Source organism: Kwoniella shivajii, chromosome 1 (genome assembly GCF_035658355.1).
Source record: "Kwoniella shivajii chromosome 1, complete sequence".
NCBI classification, from domain to species: Eukaryota; Fungi; Basidiomycota; class Tremellomycetes; order Tremellales; family Cryptococcaceae; genus Kwoniella; species Kwoniella shivajii.
The window spans coordinates 1397084-1415720 of record NC_085908.1 but is presented as its reverse complement, the minus strand read 5'-3'; the positions used below and the strand labels follow the sequence as shown (position 1 = coordinate 1415720).

The 18637-nt window shown below is 42.0% G+C and overlaps 8 protein-coding genes across 8 annotated transcripts; 4 read left to right on the top strand and 4 right to left on the bottom strand.

Annotated features, from left to right (window-relative positions):
* Positions 1-245: 245 nt before the first annotated feature.
* IL334_000553 (uncharacterized protein) lies at positions 246-953 on the top strand (the record flags this gene model as incomplete). The annotated part of the gene is made up of 1 exon (XM_062932319.1): positions 246-953. The coding sequence occupies one exon, from the start codon at positions 246-248 to the stop codon at positions 951-953; it is 708 nt and encodes a 235-aa protein (XP_062788370.1).
* A 167-nt stretch (positions 954-1120) lies between these two features.
* IL334_000552 (T-complex protein 1 subunit gamma) lies at positions 1121-3512 on the bottom strand (the record flags this gene model as incomplete). The annotated part of the gene is made up of 9 exons (XM_062932318.1): positions 1121-1252; positions 1342-1470; positions 1589-1916; positions 1977-2157; positions 2238-2909; positions 2976-3106; positions 3179-3258; positions 3327-3388; positions 3488-3512. The coding sequence occupies 9 exons, from the start codon at positions 3510-3512 to the stop codon at positions 1121-1123; spliced, it is 1740 nt and encodes a 579-aa protein (XP_062788369.1).
* A 478-nt stretch (positions 3513-3990) lies between these two features.
* On the top strand, positions 3991-4330 carry IL334_000551 (uncharacterized protein; the record flags this gene model as incomplete). The annotated part of the gene is made up of 2 exons (XM_062932317.1): positions 3991-4033; positions 4110-4330. 2 exons carry the CDS (start codon positions 3991-3993, stop codon positions 4328-4330), a joined length of 264 nt encoding a protein of 87 aa, XP_062788368.1.
* Positions 4331-5169: 839 nt separating this feature from the next.
* IL334_000550 (uncharacterized protein) lies at positions 5170-7395 on the top strand (the record flags this gene model as incomplete). Its single annotated transcript, XM_062932316.1, has 2 exons — positions 5170-5399; positions 5538-7395. The coding sequence occupies 2 exons, from the start codon at positions 5170-5172 to the stop codon at positions 7393-7395; spliced, it is 2088 nt and encodes a 695-aa protein (XP_062788367.1).
* A 368-nt stretch (positions 7396-7763) lies between these two features.
* On the bottom strand, positions 7764-9345 carry IL334_000549 (60S ribosomal protein L3; the record flags this gene model as incomplete). The annotated part of the gene is made up of 5 exons (XM_062932315.1): positions 7764-8577; positions 8655-8817; positions 8890-8983; positions 9160-9212; positions 9297-9345. 5 exons carry the CDS (start codon positions 9343-9345, stop codon positions 7764-7766), a joined length of 1173 nt encoding a protein of 390 aa, XP_062788366.1.
* A 2797-nt stretch (positions 9346-12142) lies between these two features.
* On the top strand, positions 12143-13121 carry IL334_000548 (uncharacterized protein; the record flags this gene model as incomplete). The annotated part of the gene is made up of 4 exons (XM_062932314.1): positions 12143-12307; positions 12376-12462; positions 12526-12804; positions 12864-13121. The coding sequence occupies 4 exons, from the start codon at positions 12143-12145 to the stop codon at positions 13119-13121; spliced, it is 789 nt and encodes a 262-aa protein (XP_062788365.1).
* A 368-nt stretch (positions 13122-13489) lies between these two features.
* IL334_000547 (Kae1-associated kinase Bud32) lies at positions 13490-14977 on the bottom strand (the record flags this gene model as incomplete). The annotated part of the gene is made up of 6 exons (XM_062932313.1): positions 13490-13527; positions 13598-13667; positions 13755-13877; positions 14027-14154; positions 14281-14827; positions 14900-14977. 6 exons carry the CDS (start codon positions 14975-14977, stop codon positions 13490-13492), a joined length of 984 nt encoding a protein of 327 aa, XP_062788364.1.
* A 416-nt stretch (positions 14978-15393) lies between these two features.
* Positions 15394-18121, bottom strand: IL334_000546 (uncharacterized protein; the record flags this gene model as incomplete). Its single annotated transcript, XM_062932312.1, has 7 exons — positions 15394-16275; positions 16335-16528; positions 16598-16811; positions 16868-17073; positions 17142-17302; positions 17413-17583; positions 17667-18121. The coding sequence occupies 7 exons, from the start codon at positions 18119-18121 to the stop codon at positions 15394-15396; spliced, it is 2283 nt and encodes a 760-aa protein (XP_062788363.1).
* Positions 18122-18637: the final 516 nt, after the last annotated feature.

The window sequence follows — 18637 nt, the reverse complement described above, 5'->3', positions numbered from 1 at the left end:
CCACATGGGTGTGCTATGCTATGTTGATTAAGCGCGTTGAGCGATAAGATTGCCCCCTTTTTAAATCGTCGTGAATTGCTACTCGTACTCGAGTACTCGATATCTCGACTCGAAAAGTTGATATACTTCTCTCCCGTAATATGGAAATATTCATGTATAAAGTCGCAATCACGAATCACTTAAAGGAACAATCACTGTCGTTACAGCTAACTTGATATTAATCTTGAAATTTCGCAAATCCAAACATGACATCTTTACCGCCGACAGAACCAACACATGCTGATCCATCTTCTTCCGCCATCACCCCATCTTCGACCTCAGCGCCATCATCGACCTCACAAGCACCGTCATTGGAGTATACGCTAAGAATCGGAACTCCCTCTGATGCAGATCAGGTCTCAAAGCTCATTGGCGAAACATGGTCTAAATTCTTTGCTTATTCAGTTACACCAGAAGACTTGGACACTTATTTGACGACTTCATTATCGTCCAAACAGATCAAATCAGAACTGGAAAACGATTCGAAATATATATTCATTCTAGCTACTACCACCACCACCACCACCACCACCACCACCACTTCTTCTTCTTCAACTGCCTCAGAGAATCTTGGGTCTACAGAGACAGTTGTGGGAGTATCTCAATTAGTCATAGGATCACAAACACCTGCATCTACCATCCCCCAATCAGATCCCGAACACAAACCAATCGAACTTCAAAGGTTATACGCTCATCACTCTATGCATGGATCAGGATTAAGCCAAACTTTAATGCAGAGATCACAAGAGAAAGCAAAAGAATTAGGTGCGAAGAGTATCTGGTTGGGTGCTTGGGAAGGTAATCAAAGAGGAATAAGGTTTTACGAAAAATCAGGTTTTCAAGTCATCGGTGAAAAAACTTTCTTTGCTGGTAATTCGAAACGAAGAGACTTAATCTTGGAAAAGTCACTATAAAGGTTCTCGTCTTGTGTTTCACGAGTTTTAGTTTGCAAGTCAGGAGCAAATAGTGGTAGAGTATAGCTTATTTGGCGAATCGACTAAATCAGATAGACGCGATAAGAGTGATACATTTTATATCTATGCATGGATCCTGCTATAACACGTTCTTAACTTCCTGCAACTTACATCTCAGGCATCTCACCGCCTGGTCCTTCTTCTCCACCCATAGTCTGTACACCACCGCCACCACCAGATTCTTCTCCTGGTCTTCGTGCAGAAACGATATCGTCAACTCGGAGAAGGAGGGTAGCGGACTACAGGATCATTTGTACATCAGCTAGAGTTCTCTCGAAAGCAGAGTGGAGATCGTCATGGCCGAACCGTCTTCGATGCTCAAGCTCACCTCGATAGCAGTCTTCAATGTTTGAATCTTGACTGAAGCAGATTCCAATAATCCATAATCTTTCATGTCAACTACTTTACCAGTGTCACCATCGACACCAAACATGTGAAGACCTTCAGCGTGTTTAGCCTAGGCGAGAATAAGAACAGCGTGTTAGCAGTTGTTCTTTCTTTGGTCGATAGGACGTTCCTTATGATGATCAAGTAGGAATCTAGTCCCGTTTGAGACTCGAGGATATCATACTCACCCTCAATTCAGTCAAAGTTCTAATGGCATTCCCACCGCAATTTTGAACCAAGGTTCTTGGGATAACTTCTAAAGCATCTGCGATAGCTTTGTATGGAGCACCAGCTACACCAGGAAGTAATTTTGCTTTTTCACCCAAAGCTACTGAGATTGCCATTTCCGTGGCTCCTCCACCTGGTGCTAAGATAGGGTTGAAAACGACATTTCTAGCAACTGACATTGCGTCCGCCAAGTTTCGATCAATTTCGTTCAAGATGTCTTTTGATGGACCACGAAGAAGGATAGTACAAGCTTTAGGGTTTTTACATTTATCTAAGAATGTGAAATATCTATTGAACATATAATTAGCTGCTTGAGTCATTCAAGGGGAATGATTTGACCAGACTTACTCGTCTCCTAGTTTCTCGATATGGAATGAACCACATTCAGTACCAACATCACCAGCTCTCAAGTCTTCTACTCTGTTGACAATGGTTGCTCCAACAGCTCGAGCGATACGGTTATTATCTGATTTTCGAACTCTTCGGATGGCAGTAATGTTTGCTTTGAGGAGGTAGTGCTGAGCGAGATCTACAAGCGAAAGAGAGATTTAGCACATATACAATCTGTGATCGTAAGACAAGTCTGTCGGAATGAGGGTTTAAACTCACCTGAAACACCTTTTTCAGTGAATACTAAATCAGGTTTGAATTCGATGATCTTTTCACACATTGATTTAATTTGTTCTTCCTCAATCTGTAAAATTCTGTTCCAATCTTCTTCTTTTTGAATTTCGATATTAGTTTGACTTTCACCTTTTTTGTATTCCAATGGACAATCCAATAAAACGATTCTTGGATTTTCGATTTTTCTCCTCATTTTAGGATGAGTCACATCTTTATTTATCATTACACCTGTTAATACTCTTGAATCTTCAATTTCACCTCCTGGAACTTTTTCGACTCTTGCATATCTCTTGATATCGACTGTCTTGATATTCAATGCACTTAGACCTGATTTGCCTTCTTGTCCTTCGGCTGAAGTGGAAGTTGCGTTTGATGATCCGACCAAACCATTTTCGGCTTCAGCTGTTACGGCAACTGTTTTTACAGCTTGTAATGCTAATGAACACATTAGGTCTGACCATCTTGAAGAGAATTTGGTCCCGATGGAGGTCTTGATTAATGCTAACATTTCTGACTCGGATGAGATATCAACTGGGATAGAGATGGATGAGATGGTTTCGAGGGCATCGTTGAGTGCTGCTTTGAATGCTCTGATGATGACTACAGGGTGGATGTGTCGCTCAAGCAGAGGAAGGGAGTATGCAAGGATTTCACCGGCTAACATCAGAGTGACCAATCGCAATCAGCTAGTCATTTATAGTGAGAACGAGGAACAGTACATACCAAGAATGATGACACTAGTGGTACCATCACCGACTTCCTCATCTTGCGTTCTTGAAAGCTCAATCATTGATTTTGCAGCAGGATGAGCGACATCAATCTCTCGGAGAATAGCATGACCGTCGTTGGTGAGCCTGCAAGCGATGACAACGATTCGTTCAAGTATCAGCTAGACGTCTCAGGAGAGAGTTTTTTGGCTAGCTTACAAAATACCGCCCATAGGGTCAAGAATCATCTTCAACATGGCTTTGGGACCAAGACACGTTCTAATTACATCGGCCACAGTCTAAGGTGTAGCAAGGATACCACTTGTCAGATATGATTGATCAAATATACACGGATCCTGTAGCTCACCTTTGCAGCTATGATATTAGCAGTCTGAGCTTTTCGACCTGATTGACGCTCAGGCCCGGTATCTATGATAGGGAACATTTCAGCATGCTGGTATCTGCTATTTCAAATGTATATGTGGTACAAGATATAGCAGTTATACCACTCTAAGCCGAGATACTCACTCATCACTACTACATTTCCAGCCATTTTGTCCTACTTTTTCTGATTGATTAACTTTGATAGAAGGATATAGAAGGGTGGAGGTTTGGCTTTTGATCTTCTCCTCTGTTATTCTTTTTTCTGAAGGAAACTTCGTCGCTTGCTCGTGATGTATGCGTAGGGGCAGTAATACTATGGTTCTAGTAAGGCAAGATAGACTCGATAAATATGTGAGGAACTATCTGCTTAGATGGTCGATATGCTGATAAGTTGATAATGAATTGAAACTGTGAATGAAATGTTCGAGCGGACACGAAAGCGCGACTTGGTAAGATTAGTTTGGGAAAGTGATAATCAACTAGTAGTTACTGGGGAAATCAAGTGGAAAATAAATGCCACATCATTGCGATTTTCACATTATCCTTCGCATCACTCAAGACTGTTGATATCCACTGGGAATCAGGTGCTTTTACACTTAGATTTTCTAATTATCACAATCATTCAACACTCAAGGAATCAGCCCAAGATGCACCCTACAGCACTGGTATTGAGGCGATCGACATGGAAAGGTGAGTCCTAAAAGATGTATACGATTTACTGCATTGGTTTTACTCAAAGGTGAAATATTGAGTATATCTTTTATAGGGCCATTCTTTACTGCTTTCCCTTCACTTTCCCATCATCTCAAATCGAACACACCTATATTCACAAAATCAAGGGCATGTACAATAGTACCTAATTTCGTTGGATTGAAATTCATGATCCATAATGGGAAAGACTATTTGCCTATAACTGTTACAGAGGAGATGGTAGGACATAAATTGGGTGAATTTGCTAGTACGAGAAAGGCATGGAGTTATAGGTGAGTCATATAGTGGTATTGGGGTCTAGCCTGGTTCCTCTGGGAAGCGAGCTGGGGAGAGGGAGGAAGGAAGGACGGATGGATGGATGATGAAGGATTCTGATGGACAACGGGGAAGACTGAAGCCCATCACTCATGACAAGTCGCTCATCGAGAACTCGAAAAGCGAAAAAACGATTCTGCATTATATGTTGCTGACTGGGTTTTATGATACAGGAAAACCAAGAATTAAATGCCAATATCTCATCTGCGAAAGTGGAGTCAAAGATAGATTACAACGAACAAGTCGATTATACTATACCCCGCATATATGCAAATACCCTTTTCTGTTTCTCTTCTGTTATATCTTCTCGCTTGATTCGAGCGAATTGAAGAATATGTTGAAAACTGATTTGAAACGTAAAGATTCTCACCCTATACTGAGGTAATTCTGCCTTACCTCGAAATGAGTTGAAACTACTGATGCGAGTTGAAACAATCAAGAGTGACACGAATCTAGATTGTTCATGGATCCTTTAATCTTACGATGGTATTGTTGCTTCTGATCCTTTCTGTATTCCAGTTTGAGATATAAAGCAGATCCTTTGGACTTGAGGTTGGGATGACTGTTTTAGATTCAGTTACGATGTAGATTCATTACATGTCCAATTCACCGCAATATGCAATTTAGGCTTTCACAAGAAATGATCATATCTCTCCCATATCTTGCTGGATCTATTCCAAATACATAAATAAAGAGTAAAAGGCTGAAGTGACAGTTACAGCATACTAATACTTTCTCTACTGCCGAACTGTCAAGCTATAACCGTGATACTGATATATACAGTGATTATTAACGAAAAGATGTTCCCAAAAATCCAAAAAAGAATTCACTTCGTGACACTCCTGAGTATCATATTCTCAATTCCATCTCGCAAAGCTTTCGCCCAAACCATCGCCGCTACTCCTTCCGAGGCGAATTCTAATCTAAATTCGACTGTCACCTCTTCGAGTGATACGGGCGACGACAATGATATTGACGATATTGATGGTGATGATAAAGAAACAGATTGTGAATATGGTGGATCTTTAACGTGAGTTGATTTAACTTCATCATATGTACCTCTCAAGTCCATCATTTTGATACTTTTTATCCGGTCGATCGTTCTCCGTTCATGCTGTCTGTCAATGTGCTGTACTCAACTGCTCAATTAACATTAATGGCCATTCAGCGATTACCTATCATGTACGAAAAACAAAGTATCGACACCGATGCTTATCGGAGTAGGTATAGGTGTCACAATATTAATTTTCATCTTGGCATTTATCTGCGTCTGGTTCGCAAAGAAGAAAAGAAGAGTTATAGCTGAAGAAGATGCTAAGAAATATGGAATCAAGTTTGTCACCAAAACTAATACTAATACGAGTAAGAACATGAACATGAATATGAATGTGAACCATGATGAAAAGAATATAGATGTGGAGAATAATCTTTTTAGTATCGTTCATCCTCCTTCCAGTGAAAAGGATACAAACGCACCAGGCAAGATGCACAATGGATTTGAACAATCGGATGATAAGAAGAATAAATCAAGAGTATCATTTATGTTGAATCCACCTACTATCCCTATTGGACAAGGAGGAAACCCCAATGGGGAGTTGACGAAGATGGGGGCTATACAAGAAAATCATCCTTCCTCAATTCAAGAAGACACTTTGAAGAGGAACACGATGATTAGGAAAGGAAGTAGAGATGAGATCTACAACCGAATCACTCATGCACCCACTTCGATACTTCAATCTGGCAAAACAAACCGTCCGATCACTCTCACGTCCGCTCAAGGTAAACAGCTTCAAGCACAACCACATTCCAGAAGACCTTCTTCAAGTTCTCATGGGCACACTCAGACTGGGCTCTCTGGTCACACTGATCCTAAGTCAAAGGATATACCCAATCCTAATCAACTAAACATACCTCAATCTCAATATCAGCCTGATTCCAATTCGGGGTCAGCAGCTTCATCAAGATCAGGTTCTCCAGTTCCGTTAACAAACCCCAGGGAATTAGAAATAACAAATCTTAATCCTTTATCTCGACAAACCCTCTTATACTCCCATTCGCATTCCCACGCCCAAGAGCAAGTACATGAGCATGGACAGGGGAGAACCTCAATTTCTCATCCCGCTCCTATACATCAACAAGGATCGACTAATAGAATCACCATGTCCAGTCTGCCAAAACCGATTAATCGAATATCAACTTCCAATTCACCTACACCACCTCCTCCTTTCGCGATGAAACCACAACCTCCTCCACCTGCCAGGACAGGACCGACTCCTCCCAAAGCATCACGACCGTCTGTATCACATGAGGCTAATCAAGGAATATCTCCGTCTCCCTCGGACAAGGAAAGTCGAGCTGTGACCTATACAGACAATAAACCCAAAACTGAAAATACTGCACCTCTTAGACCCGCACATTCAATAAGAAATGGTACGTTCGGCCCTAATACATCTCAGTCCAGGCGTACGACTTTGATTTTGCCTGATACAAAACAACCGAATGATACCTCTATGCCTGCGGAACAATTGAGGAAAGAAAGTCTGATTATACCTGATGTTGCAAAAACTATATCCGCTCTGCCCATCTCTTCATCTTCTAACACGCGAAGATCAATCATTCCATCATTACCTGATGATATTATACCTAATCGACCATTCTCTCAAAGATTAAGTAAGATCAGATCCCAGACTGATCTGCCTACCAGTTCACCTCACAACACTAAACAAATGATAACAGACTCAAAGTCACAGCAAATCCTCCCTAAACGATCAGGATCAATGCCTACACGTGATACTCTTATTCCTTCATATTATGGTGGAACCCATGAATACAGACCATCAAGTAGATTACCCAGTTTGCCTGAAATACACTCTGGAATTACTACGGATGGTAAGGCAGGAATTAAAGTGAAGAAAGGTGATGAGGTAAAGCCAGGTGATTTAGAACTGCCAAATTTATTTGATAAAACTGATGTGTCAGGAAACCTTAATGTTGCAAAAGAAGATGATGAAATATGTACAGCCTGAAAGGATATTGCAGTAAGTGATTAAGCGGCGAATAGTGTAGACTATAAATTGCAAATCTGAATAATATATACGCTCGAATGTACTGCATAATTTTGCTCAAACTGCAAAAAAGACGAAGTTACGATATCTCGAAGGCGTGATGGGCGCACACCAAGTGATATGAAACCGGATAACGCAGGTTTGTTTTCGCAAGTAGATCAATCCAATGAACCAGCGTGACGAGTGCAATCGATAAACGGACAACAGTCAAACGGTCAAGCAATGCATAGATACCGCTGAATGATCTGATATTACAAAATTTGTCTTTATAAAGAACAAATTCTATCCCATCCCTGTTTTCTACTGTCTAACCCAGATTAATGCAATATTTAAGCATCAGATTTAATCTTGAGTTGACCGAGGAAAGCGTTTTTCTCAGCAGCATCTTGGAATCTACCGTGACCGAAGTTGGAAGAGGTGTCGATGAATTTGAGTTGAACTTTTTCGGTGTGAGCTCTTGAAGTGTGAGTTCGAAGGGCTTTTCGTAAAGTGAGAATTCGTTTAACGGGACCGGCGCATGAACCTTTGATCATAACGAAATCGTTCTTTACGATACCGTATCGAACGAAACCACCCATAGGAGTGATATCTTTTTGAGTAAGATCGAAATCGGTTGAACCTGATGAACCTGATGAACCGTTGGCGATTCGGTAAATCTTGTGGTTGATCGAAGTTCTGGAGTGGTATCCTCGTTGACCAGCACGGGCGACTGAGAACATGACCTTGGAAGGATGCCAAGCACCGATACAAGCAACTTTTCGGAGACCTCGATGGGTTTTTCGGGGAAGTTTGGAAGTACCCCATCGAGCGGTAACACCCTCGTAACCGTGACCCTTGGTTACACCAATGACATCAATGGGTTCATCTTGCTCGAAGATGGAAGTGACATCAACGGTCTTCTCAAAGTGAGATTTGGCAAAGTCAACTTTGTCGGCGACGGCACCACCGTTGACTTGAATTTCCATAAGGTGAGCTTTCTTTTGGGAAAGACCAGTCTTGGAGATTTGAGTGTGGGCGAGAACTCGAACGACGGTACAGTACTTCTTGATTCTCTCTAATTCTCGAGTAACGGATTGACCGTTGTTCTCGGTGTGCTTCTTGGTGTATCGAGTGAAAGCCTTCTTCTTTGATCGGTACCAGTTCCTATTGTAAGCAGACTCGTCAGCATTCATCCCGATGCCACTTGCTGGTCTTAAAAGCGGAAGTAGAACTTCACTCACTTGTAGAATCGTCTCTTGACTTCATCAGACAAGTGCTCGGCCCAAACGGTGGTCAATGATCTCAAACCTCGAGGGGTTTCTACGTAACCGACAACACCAACAATGACGATAGGAGGAGTCTCGAGGACGGTGACGGCCTCAACAACTTCTCTCTTGTGCATTTCTAGTCAAGGAGGAGAGACATCGGCATTACGTTCACTGTAAGAGAAACTTTACACTGTATGCAACAACTCACTAGATCCAGGTCGGTCAAGGTCTCGAACGATGTGGGTCATACCGGCCTTGTAACCCATGGTGGCAGTAAGGTGGACGGGTTTCTTGGCGTCGTCCTATATATCAATGAAATGTTAACACTGACTCCTTTTCATCTTCATCCTCTCTTCTCGACAACAACTCGTCATCTAACAGACGCATTCCTTGTGCTTCTTCTTCATTCTTTTCCCTCGAGTTTCCCACACACATCCTCTTCCTGACTAGCCTTCCTCTGATGGAAATATCAACTAACCTTGGGGAAAGCCTTACATCTTCCTCTGTGTCGGGCGGCTCGCTTTCTGGGAACTAATTTACATCAAAGTCAAAAATTTTCCATCAGTATTCTTTGTTCTATCACCTTCACGATGGGATTGATGAGATTTCACTCACGGAAAGCAAGCGAACCGTGACGAGGCTCCTCGTATTTTCGGTGAGACATCTCGACTTTTTTTTTATTAAATGGGTTAAAAAAGACTTGAAGGATGAAGAAAGGTTGTAAAGACTTAAAAGCAGGTGTTGTAAGATATTTGACAGTTACCTAGCAAACGAACGTACAGTGCACAACCAGCCAGTAGCGATGGGACCAAGGGCAGTAACAGTAACAGTGAATTGCCAGTACTGTATAAAACCAAAGGTAAAATGAAAAATACCCAATCAGGGTAAAGAATGGTGAACGAGGCGATATGCCACGCGAGCATGAAAGCGATATCAACAGCTGTCGGTCTTAAGAGCATAATCGCCGATATTTTCGGCACAGATCATAACAGGTATTCGAGCTTTGCTTGGACCTCCACTCTCGCGAGTTCAATCTTCGTTGAGCTGGACAGCATGCAAATACAGACCTCATCTAGTCATTTCATACACAGATCACTATGACGATATTGACATACATCTTTCTAAACATCTAAAGATACTAGAAATTAGCTGCAACGATCAATGCAAAAATAGTTACCATCACTTTCACCTTCGGTCCAAACGGCGATGTCTCAATGAAAAGTACAGTATCACCTAGATCTGGCACAGCTCATCGTGCGAGACGAGCATGACTCGATCAGACAAAGTGACTGCGAATATACCGATGAATACTGTTTATCGTTCTCTGACTGAATTCGTAAAAAGGTCCAAAGGAAGCTAGCTATATGTCAATTGTTACAAGGCACTTTTTCTTCCCATCAGACTCATTCGGGAAATCGGAAATCACCGGTTGCATCAAGTCGATGACACGCTCAGTGTACCAGTATCCTTTCCCCAATAGATCGATTCGATACTCCTCTCCTTTTCTCGGTTAAAGTAACTTCATCGCATCGCCATCTCTGTATAGCAGTTTATGGTGATGATGACGATGATGATGGAACGTTAGCTCAAAGGATTGTTTCAAGCTCCCTTCTCTCTTTTTCGCTCCATCGCCCCATGATCTCCGAAAATGGTTAAATCCGATATACATCTTATGATGGGATGGATATTCTGGTGGGAGACTGACCGTTTGAAGCCGTTACTGATGGAGGGGTTGATTGGGGATGGTTATGATATGATTCACATGTGTGCATACGATTCAAATCGCATCGCATCTGCAAATACACCACAAGCAATGACCCAAACTTTGGCCAAGTCGATGTTGGTAAGTAGAGGAATATAAAAATTGAGAACACAGCGTAATTCATCGATATGAAATAAATGTCCTTACAGTATCCTCAGAGTCGTCCATCTGACATCTCACGAATTCGACTGAAATCAGAACTGAAAACACGGACGACGTGTAATCTCATCATAAACGCTTTGAACGCCGTTTTTGCGCCCGAAAGGGTCGTGACATCTTTCTTTTTACTCCAACCTTGAAAGTGAGCTAAAATTCAAAATTCACTTCTTTCCAACATCCACAGATCCGAAAGACTCCTCGAATCTCTTTTGATGGATGGTAGACAAGGTTGAAACGAAGCAAAACATGTCTTGATGGTGTGCCTTAGACTTGTACTCACAATACTGTGGGGATTAAAATGATATCACCGTACACGACACCCTCCTTTCCCCCTTCTTTTTCCGCACTACATCTTAGAATCTATCGTACTTTTCAAGCTAAAAATCAGCGCTGATCATTCCTTGTTAACCTATCTTCAATCTCGAGGAACGACTCGTGGCTTTCTGACTCGCAGTGTCTTACTCTCCTCTCACCCTCCCCGCTGGTTCATAACATGCCGTTCTTCACGATGCAATCTTACCATCAGAAGACATACTCTAAACCCGAATAGCAGCTCTCAAGTCCGATGTTGCGAATCTCATCTCACTCTAATACACAAACAACGAGAAGCAGTTCTACCTAATTCGTGCATATATATTATATATATATATCCAACCCCCCCTTGTTCTCGGATGAAATGGACCATGTCCCCAGTTTCAATTATATGTCATCTCTGATAATAATACTCATATTGAACACCCTAATCTGGTATTGACTTCGGGTTCCTCTTATAAATCCACGAAACCAAATATATCACATCAAAAACAGAACACAATCAGTGAGACCATCACCAAAACAGTCTTTGTTTCGTCATCACTCATTCAAAGCCCCCAAATCAGTAAGTTCTTATTCAACTTCGTATCAAGACCATCCTTTATCACCATTATCCTTTCATCCCCCATCGCATCTCTCCACTATCACGTCATTCTCATCTCATTTACATTTCCAACTCCGGTATCATATATCACCTCTAGATATATTCAACCTCATCTGTCCCATTCAACATGACTGCTAGACCTTACCTTTTTACTTTCATCGTATCTGTCTCCGGACGGATCATGATGCACTCACACACCTCATATTGCTCCACTATCGCTTTACTTCTTCATCGATCTTTTCAAACTCAGACCATGTCGAGCTGAGGTTGAACCTGAAAGAAAAATGATTGATCCTCTCGTCAACTTTCATAGATGGCAATGTCATATAAAGATAACATGGCTGATTGGTTGCCACTCAATGCTCCCCCCCCGTAGCTTTCGATCCTCAATCCTACTGGCCGATTCCACATAAGGTTGATCCAACGTATTAGCGAGCTCGAGTAGTTTCTTACCGTCGACTTTTCTCAGCCACAAGCCGCAGCCTTGATTCGCTGCCCGTCATCCATCTTTACGAGCTACATCACCATAGCTGATAATCCAGCTTCTCAATTGCGAAGTGAGTAAGATATATCAACACAAACGCTGAGGGCCACGAGAGTGTCACGCTCACGACACATAATAGAATGCCACGATTCCAGAAAAAACCAAGAGCATGTTCCACTTCTCCTTTTCGTCCCCAACGTCATCAAGAACAACCTCTTTCCCCATACGATACTCCTGGTTCTCCTCGTAGCTCCAAAAAACGTATCCTGCGAGATACCGTGTGTCAGAATTGTGGTTGTGGTCGAGTGAGTTCATCGTCGGTATACCATGTGAATCAGCTCGGACGCTGATTGGAGTTCATCTTATTCATCAGGATGAGACCAATATGTGGAGGACAAATCGAGACCCTCCACGTCTTGTAGCAGAAGACAATATGCTCTGCAATGCCTGTGGGCTCTGGGTATGTCGAACTTTTTGTCGCTCATCATTGAAATGATACTGACTTGTTAAAATATTCATCCAGCGGAACGAGCATGGGAACCAGCGACCCCGGGAATGGTGGATCAAGCGAGGATCATCTTCTCCTCAGCCCGATCACTCATCCTCTTCCGCTTCTCCACGACCCACTGCCGCCGTCAAATCTGAGAGGAAATCCAAGAGGAGAACCAAAGCTGCTGTTTCACCAGCGGTCAAGGTGCCTTCCAAGAATTCCAGACGAAGAGATGAATGCAGCGGGGATGATGTTGAGGAAGGTAGAGTCAAAGATGCTGCCATTGCCTTGCTCGAATTCAGAGAATCAAGGGTAAGTCAGAATTCTCAATCCTCGACAGACATGACTGATACTCAACTGAAAATATATAGGAACCATCGAGTTTGGCCACATCAACTCCATCTCCGGTAACACCCCCAACGCCGAGAGCCCTCGTAATCTCCCCTTCGTACGGTCGACCAGCGTGGCTGTTCAACAAGGAACCAGCTCCAGTCGTCCCGATCCCCCCTCCAGGAGGTTTCATTCCCACTCGCATCGTTACTCCAGCTCTTCGCAACCTCTTGAACTCACCACCTGCTGTTCAAGAGTCGCTAAAAGCAACATCCACCACTCCCCCGACCATCAAGTAATTTCAACAGACCAAATATCTTCACTCAAATCTCTTCCAAAAGCTCCCTCAACTTTATCTTTCCAACTTTTTTCTGTGGCCTTTTATTGACCTTTCTCCATCTTGCGTTGTATTTCGATCCCAATTTATCACCCATTTCGTATATATGGTAATTTCACCATTTGCTCTCATTCAAATAGATTTCCCGCTCAGAGTTGTATGATCTTGAAGCAGAAGATTGTGAGAAGGTCTCGTTAGTATATTGTTCTGAAATACTTGATGAATCATGATTTTGACGGTCTCAGTCAACACAATCACATTGTGCCCCGAAGGGCATGATAGTATACATCTTCGGCTTGACAGATAGTTATGATTAGATGATTACTTGACTTAGCCACTCATATCTCTCTTTCTTCCTCTTCTTCGCACTAGGCAGTCATTCAGTTAGCGACCCACCTTCGAGATGCAAAATTGGAGAAAGGTTATTGCGGCACTGACCTGATTTCAGCTTGAGTTCTATGGGTCTCCATTTCTTTTCTCCTAATCCTTTAGCATAAGCTTCCAGTACCTGTACCACCCAGAGAGCAAAGTATCAGCCATCTGTCTACGATGTACGTACGGCATGCGTTAGCTGAGCGTTGGGACGGTAACTTACACCAGCATAAAGCTTTTCTGATTTGGGATGAGTAGAAGCGAAAGCTCTTTCTAATACGTATAAATCTACAGCGTAATTTTCAGGGAATTGAGCAGTTGAAGAAAGACCGAAATCTATCATCACCTATACACCTCTCTATTAGTATATTGCTCGATTGGTAGAACTGGATCAGATATGAGATGGTACAATGTTTGGGTTGATAATGTATGGTGAATGATCATGGTGTTGTTGGATTGTTTTGATTCATCTGAAGCACAAAAAAGCCAACTTACAATCTCATAAGGTTGTATACTATTGGGTGTCAATCTAATCATCATATTTGACGTGGTTAGATCACCATGGATTATAGTTGTCAAGTGTAATCTTGCTAATGCAGTACCTATTGAGTTCATCAAGTGTTCTATATACGAGGTGTCAAATCATCAGCAACTGAAATTTCCATGTAAAACCGACCTTCACTTGGCAGTTTGACTGTTATCTGATTCCATCCTCTTTTGTCAAGCAATTGAGAACGTGATGAGCTCACCTCTAGTAACACCCAATGCACTTAATTTCTGCCAACCTTCGTTGATTTCTTCATATTCACCTTCACCTTGTACATCCCTTTCATCCGCTCCCTCCTGTCCTGATTCAGCATCAGCATCAGCATCAGTATCATCGAATTCAATTTCGATTTCTTCATCATCTTGAAATTCCATTTCACCCTCTGCACCTCCACCCAACACTTCTCTGACACTCCAACCTTCGATCCTCTCTAATCCAATAACACCACCTTTCTCGTCTACCCATAATACCTTGGGAACCACTACTCCTGCCCTTGAAGCTCGAGATAAAGCCCTAGCTTCGAATATGAGCCTTGAAGAAGTCAATGCCGAGTCAAGTGTTGGATGTCGATACGTTTTTGGGAATCGGTATTTCAGTATTACCCCTGGGGCATCGTTCGGGCTGGTGGACGAAGTACGTGTAGAAATGGAATGAGAGATTGAGGAGGATGAAGAAGATGATGATGATGATGATAATGATGGGTCGTATATTGTGGGGTTGGGGAAAAGTGATGCAAGGGCATATACTTTCTATTCATGCGATAAAATAATGGTAACTTCAGTTACTTCGATCGAACAGTATAAGGTATACAATGAACGTACAGCTTCTGCACCTTGTTTGATCAACTCCCCTTTCTCCAAGTAGCACGTAGAAGGTGAAAATTGCGTACTGGCTAACATCTTGAAGCCGAAACGTGCGGTATTGAGGCCAACGAGTAGAGAATCTTCAAGCAAATATGTATTGTTCCAAAGACGATTTGATCTTAAAAGTCGTTGAAAGCGCTTAAAGCTGAAACGTAAGAGGGTTTTAACCTCCACTTCATGTAGTAATATACCAACACCAACCTGACATGGTGATACACTTCATCATCTCGATGCGTTAGACCGTATGTTCATGGACAATATTAAGTAAGTGCGTCCAAATGCAATTGTAAATAAGATGTGTACATGCACTACAATGACATGACGATATGCAATAATGAAAACTATCTGGACCTGACCAAAACCACTATTATATTACCCTCGAAGACATCAGAGATCTCTCCGCGATCAAGGAATGCTTCTTTTACATCCAAGTGACCTTTCTTCTAGTACACTTAATCTAAACCAACAAAATCCGCTCCACCATCCCAATCATCGTCATCTTTTCCACCTCCACCACTTCCACCTAGGCCTTTCGAAGCCCAAAATGCCCTTCTTTCTTCTTTTTTACTCTTGATCGCATTCCTATCTTTATGTTCATTCTTGTTCTTCGAGGGAGGATCAATTGCTTGTATTGAGCTGTCATCAGAGTCCGAATCCGAATCCGAATCCGAAACAGAATACAGATCATTCATTAAGTCTTCCTCTTTTTTCGATGACTTAGTTTTTGTTTTCGGTTTAGGTTGACGTGGTTTTGGCTTGCGAGATATTGCATATCTGGATTCATCATTCTCATTTTCATCAGTTTCTTTATTAGGTGGTGAGTTCAGGACTTCAATCTCATCTTCTGAGATGTTATCCGAGAATCCTCCATAGCTAGCTTCTACAGCTGCTGCTCTACTTTTTAGACTTCTGCTTTTATTTCGTAGACCTGGTAATTCTAAGATTTCACCTTCTTCCTCTCCGTCTTCAGCGGAAGAAGAAGACGTTGATGAGGATGACGATGATGTTCCATTTCGATTGAGGATGGCGAAGGTATCATCTGGGCCGATATCGGATGTGTCTGACTCGTAGTCCGAATCGTCATCTTCATCTGAGACTTCATCATCATCTACAATGATGGCTCCTACGCCCCCATCTCGACGATCTTGAGGTGCAGGTACATTAGCTCGGCTTGATCGAGAAGCCCTATCTCTCGATCGAGGAGTGAAGAGTGTTGGTGGTGGTCGATAATTCGTGACATAGCTTTTCGGGTTCGCGCCTTGAGGGATAGACAATAAGCGTTGAAGTTTTCCTGCAGCATGTAATTGCTGAAGTGCTTCACGCTGTTTGAGCGTCTGTAAAGTACACATGATCGTGAGCTATAGCCAGGCGATCGGGCGAATCGCTAACCCACTTCTTTCGTGATTCCCATAACACCGGTCAAAATGCTCAACCGATCGGTATCTAATTCCTGCTTGTTTCTACCAGATCTTCTCCCGCTCAAGATATCGGCTCGTTCAAATAATCTCATCAGAAGCAACTCGTACGCTCCGGCAAGGGTATTTTTCACTTGTCTTATACCAAATGAACCACTGGAAATATCATTATCTTCGCGGTTCAACAGAGATGATCAGCTTATAAACCAGAGAGTATAATTCAGCTACTTGAAGAACTAACCTCTATCTTGTGGATCTTCGATACTCAGTAAGAAACTTTGGTTGGGCCTCAGCCAGCCTCTCGACGATTTCAGGTAATAATATCCACCTTTCCTAATTGATAACCCAACATCTTGATAATTGAAATTCCGTCCATATAATTCGAAAAATTCGATTAACAAAGTACCCAAATTTTCTTCTGGATCTAATTCCGATCGCCGCAATTTAGGATGTACCTATTCGACAGTACTTGATCAGCTTGCCTTGGAAAGGGATTGTGTAGCTGACATACCTGCAGGAAGCTGATGACTAGACATATGACAGCGTAAGATCCTAAACCTCCAGTATAAACTTCATTCATTGATCTTTGACTTAGGAATGATTTTACAACTAAAATCAATTGTCTCGCTCCAGGTAGAGAATCAAGATATTGATTGATTATATTTCCAGCTGAAATACCATTCACCTGGTTTAGGGAAATATCGACATTGAGTTTACCTAAAAGATAATAACATCAGCCTTCTCCACAAGATTTCCTTTCCGCAGGGACATATAGCTTGACTTACCTTCATTGGTAACGAACTTGATGATTGGTACTCTCGCCCTCGATATGATAGCTACTTCGTCCGTAATTCTTGCTTTACGCATTGCTCTGGCCATATCGGATAAAAGTCGAGCTTTGTTTGATTCTGAGAACTGTTTATTTGATACGACTAAATCGATATCTCTGTCATCGTGGTGAATGCAAAGCATTAGCAAAACAGTTTCACTATCCTTATTATTTGGCGGAATGGGAACAAGAAGTCGCATTGGGCTGATTTATTTTGGCTGACTCACCCTTGAGGAAGATATAGTTGAGTTTGCCAACTTCCAAAAGGTGTAACCTCTGCATCTGGCCACAATTGCATGATATTTCTTGTGATAAGCTCAATCATGAACAATCTAACTTCAAATTCTTCTTTTGTCGGTGAAACATATTTGTAGAAAGCGTTAATCTCTTCGTTCAACCTAAGTCATTTCAACAAATCACATCACATCAGCTCATCTAGGATACTCCCTTGCGCGGTAGTTAGCTGATTTCGTATACTTACATTTCAGCAGGATCTTTACATTCTTCCCAATTTACCAAATCAGCCCATGGAGCATGTCTCTCAGCTGCTTGTCTCTCTTCCTTTAGGTTTTTAGGTCCAGTATCATTGACTCCATTAGCCTTCTTCTTCTCTTTCTCCTTTTCCTTTTCTTTCTCTTTATCCTTCTCCTTCTCTCTATCGCGTTTACCTTTCTTTTGTTTCTTTGATTTCTTCTCCTTTGAGGATTCTGAATTTACCGATGTCGATGGTTCGGCATCTGATGCTTTTCTCTTACCCTTTCGATTGCTATCGGTGTTCGTATTCGTATCTGAAGTGGTGCTTGTACTGGGTTTCGAAGGTAAAGAAGGATGTATTCTCGATGGTCCAGCTTCAGCAGCTTGGTTTTCCGGTAGAGGAGGAGAGAATCCAAAAGAAATGAAGTCTGCTCCCTCAGAGAAATCTGTCGCTTGAGCCATCTTCTCCAATGAGCTCGATAGCCCTTGTGATTTGATGGGGTATAGGACGGAGATCGCTTTGTTCTGAGAACAAATATATACATCTATCTTTCTGATTTTATATTTTTTTTGTTGATGATCGCAGGTGGAGGAATTCCACTACGACTTTCCATGAAAACTGATTTTACGTAACACACACCATCTTCTCTCACACACGTCATATCTGCCACGTGGTGATTTCATCCTTTTACGCTTGGGATGTTGTTGCGACTGATATAACCTATATAACTAACATCCTCCCCCTTCCTCTTCTTATTACTCTGAATTCAGCTCAGTCATATAGGGATACACGGTCATCGTTGAACATATCCTATCGTCAGAAACATACTTTACTGTCTAATCCTTCTTACGACATCATTTTCTTCCTATTTGGAAGATATACATTAACAGCGAAATGACCTAATCACAGATCCACGAACAAATCTCAACCGCTTTCATCAGCCACGGTCATTTCCGACATTGACCGTACAAGTGCAA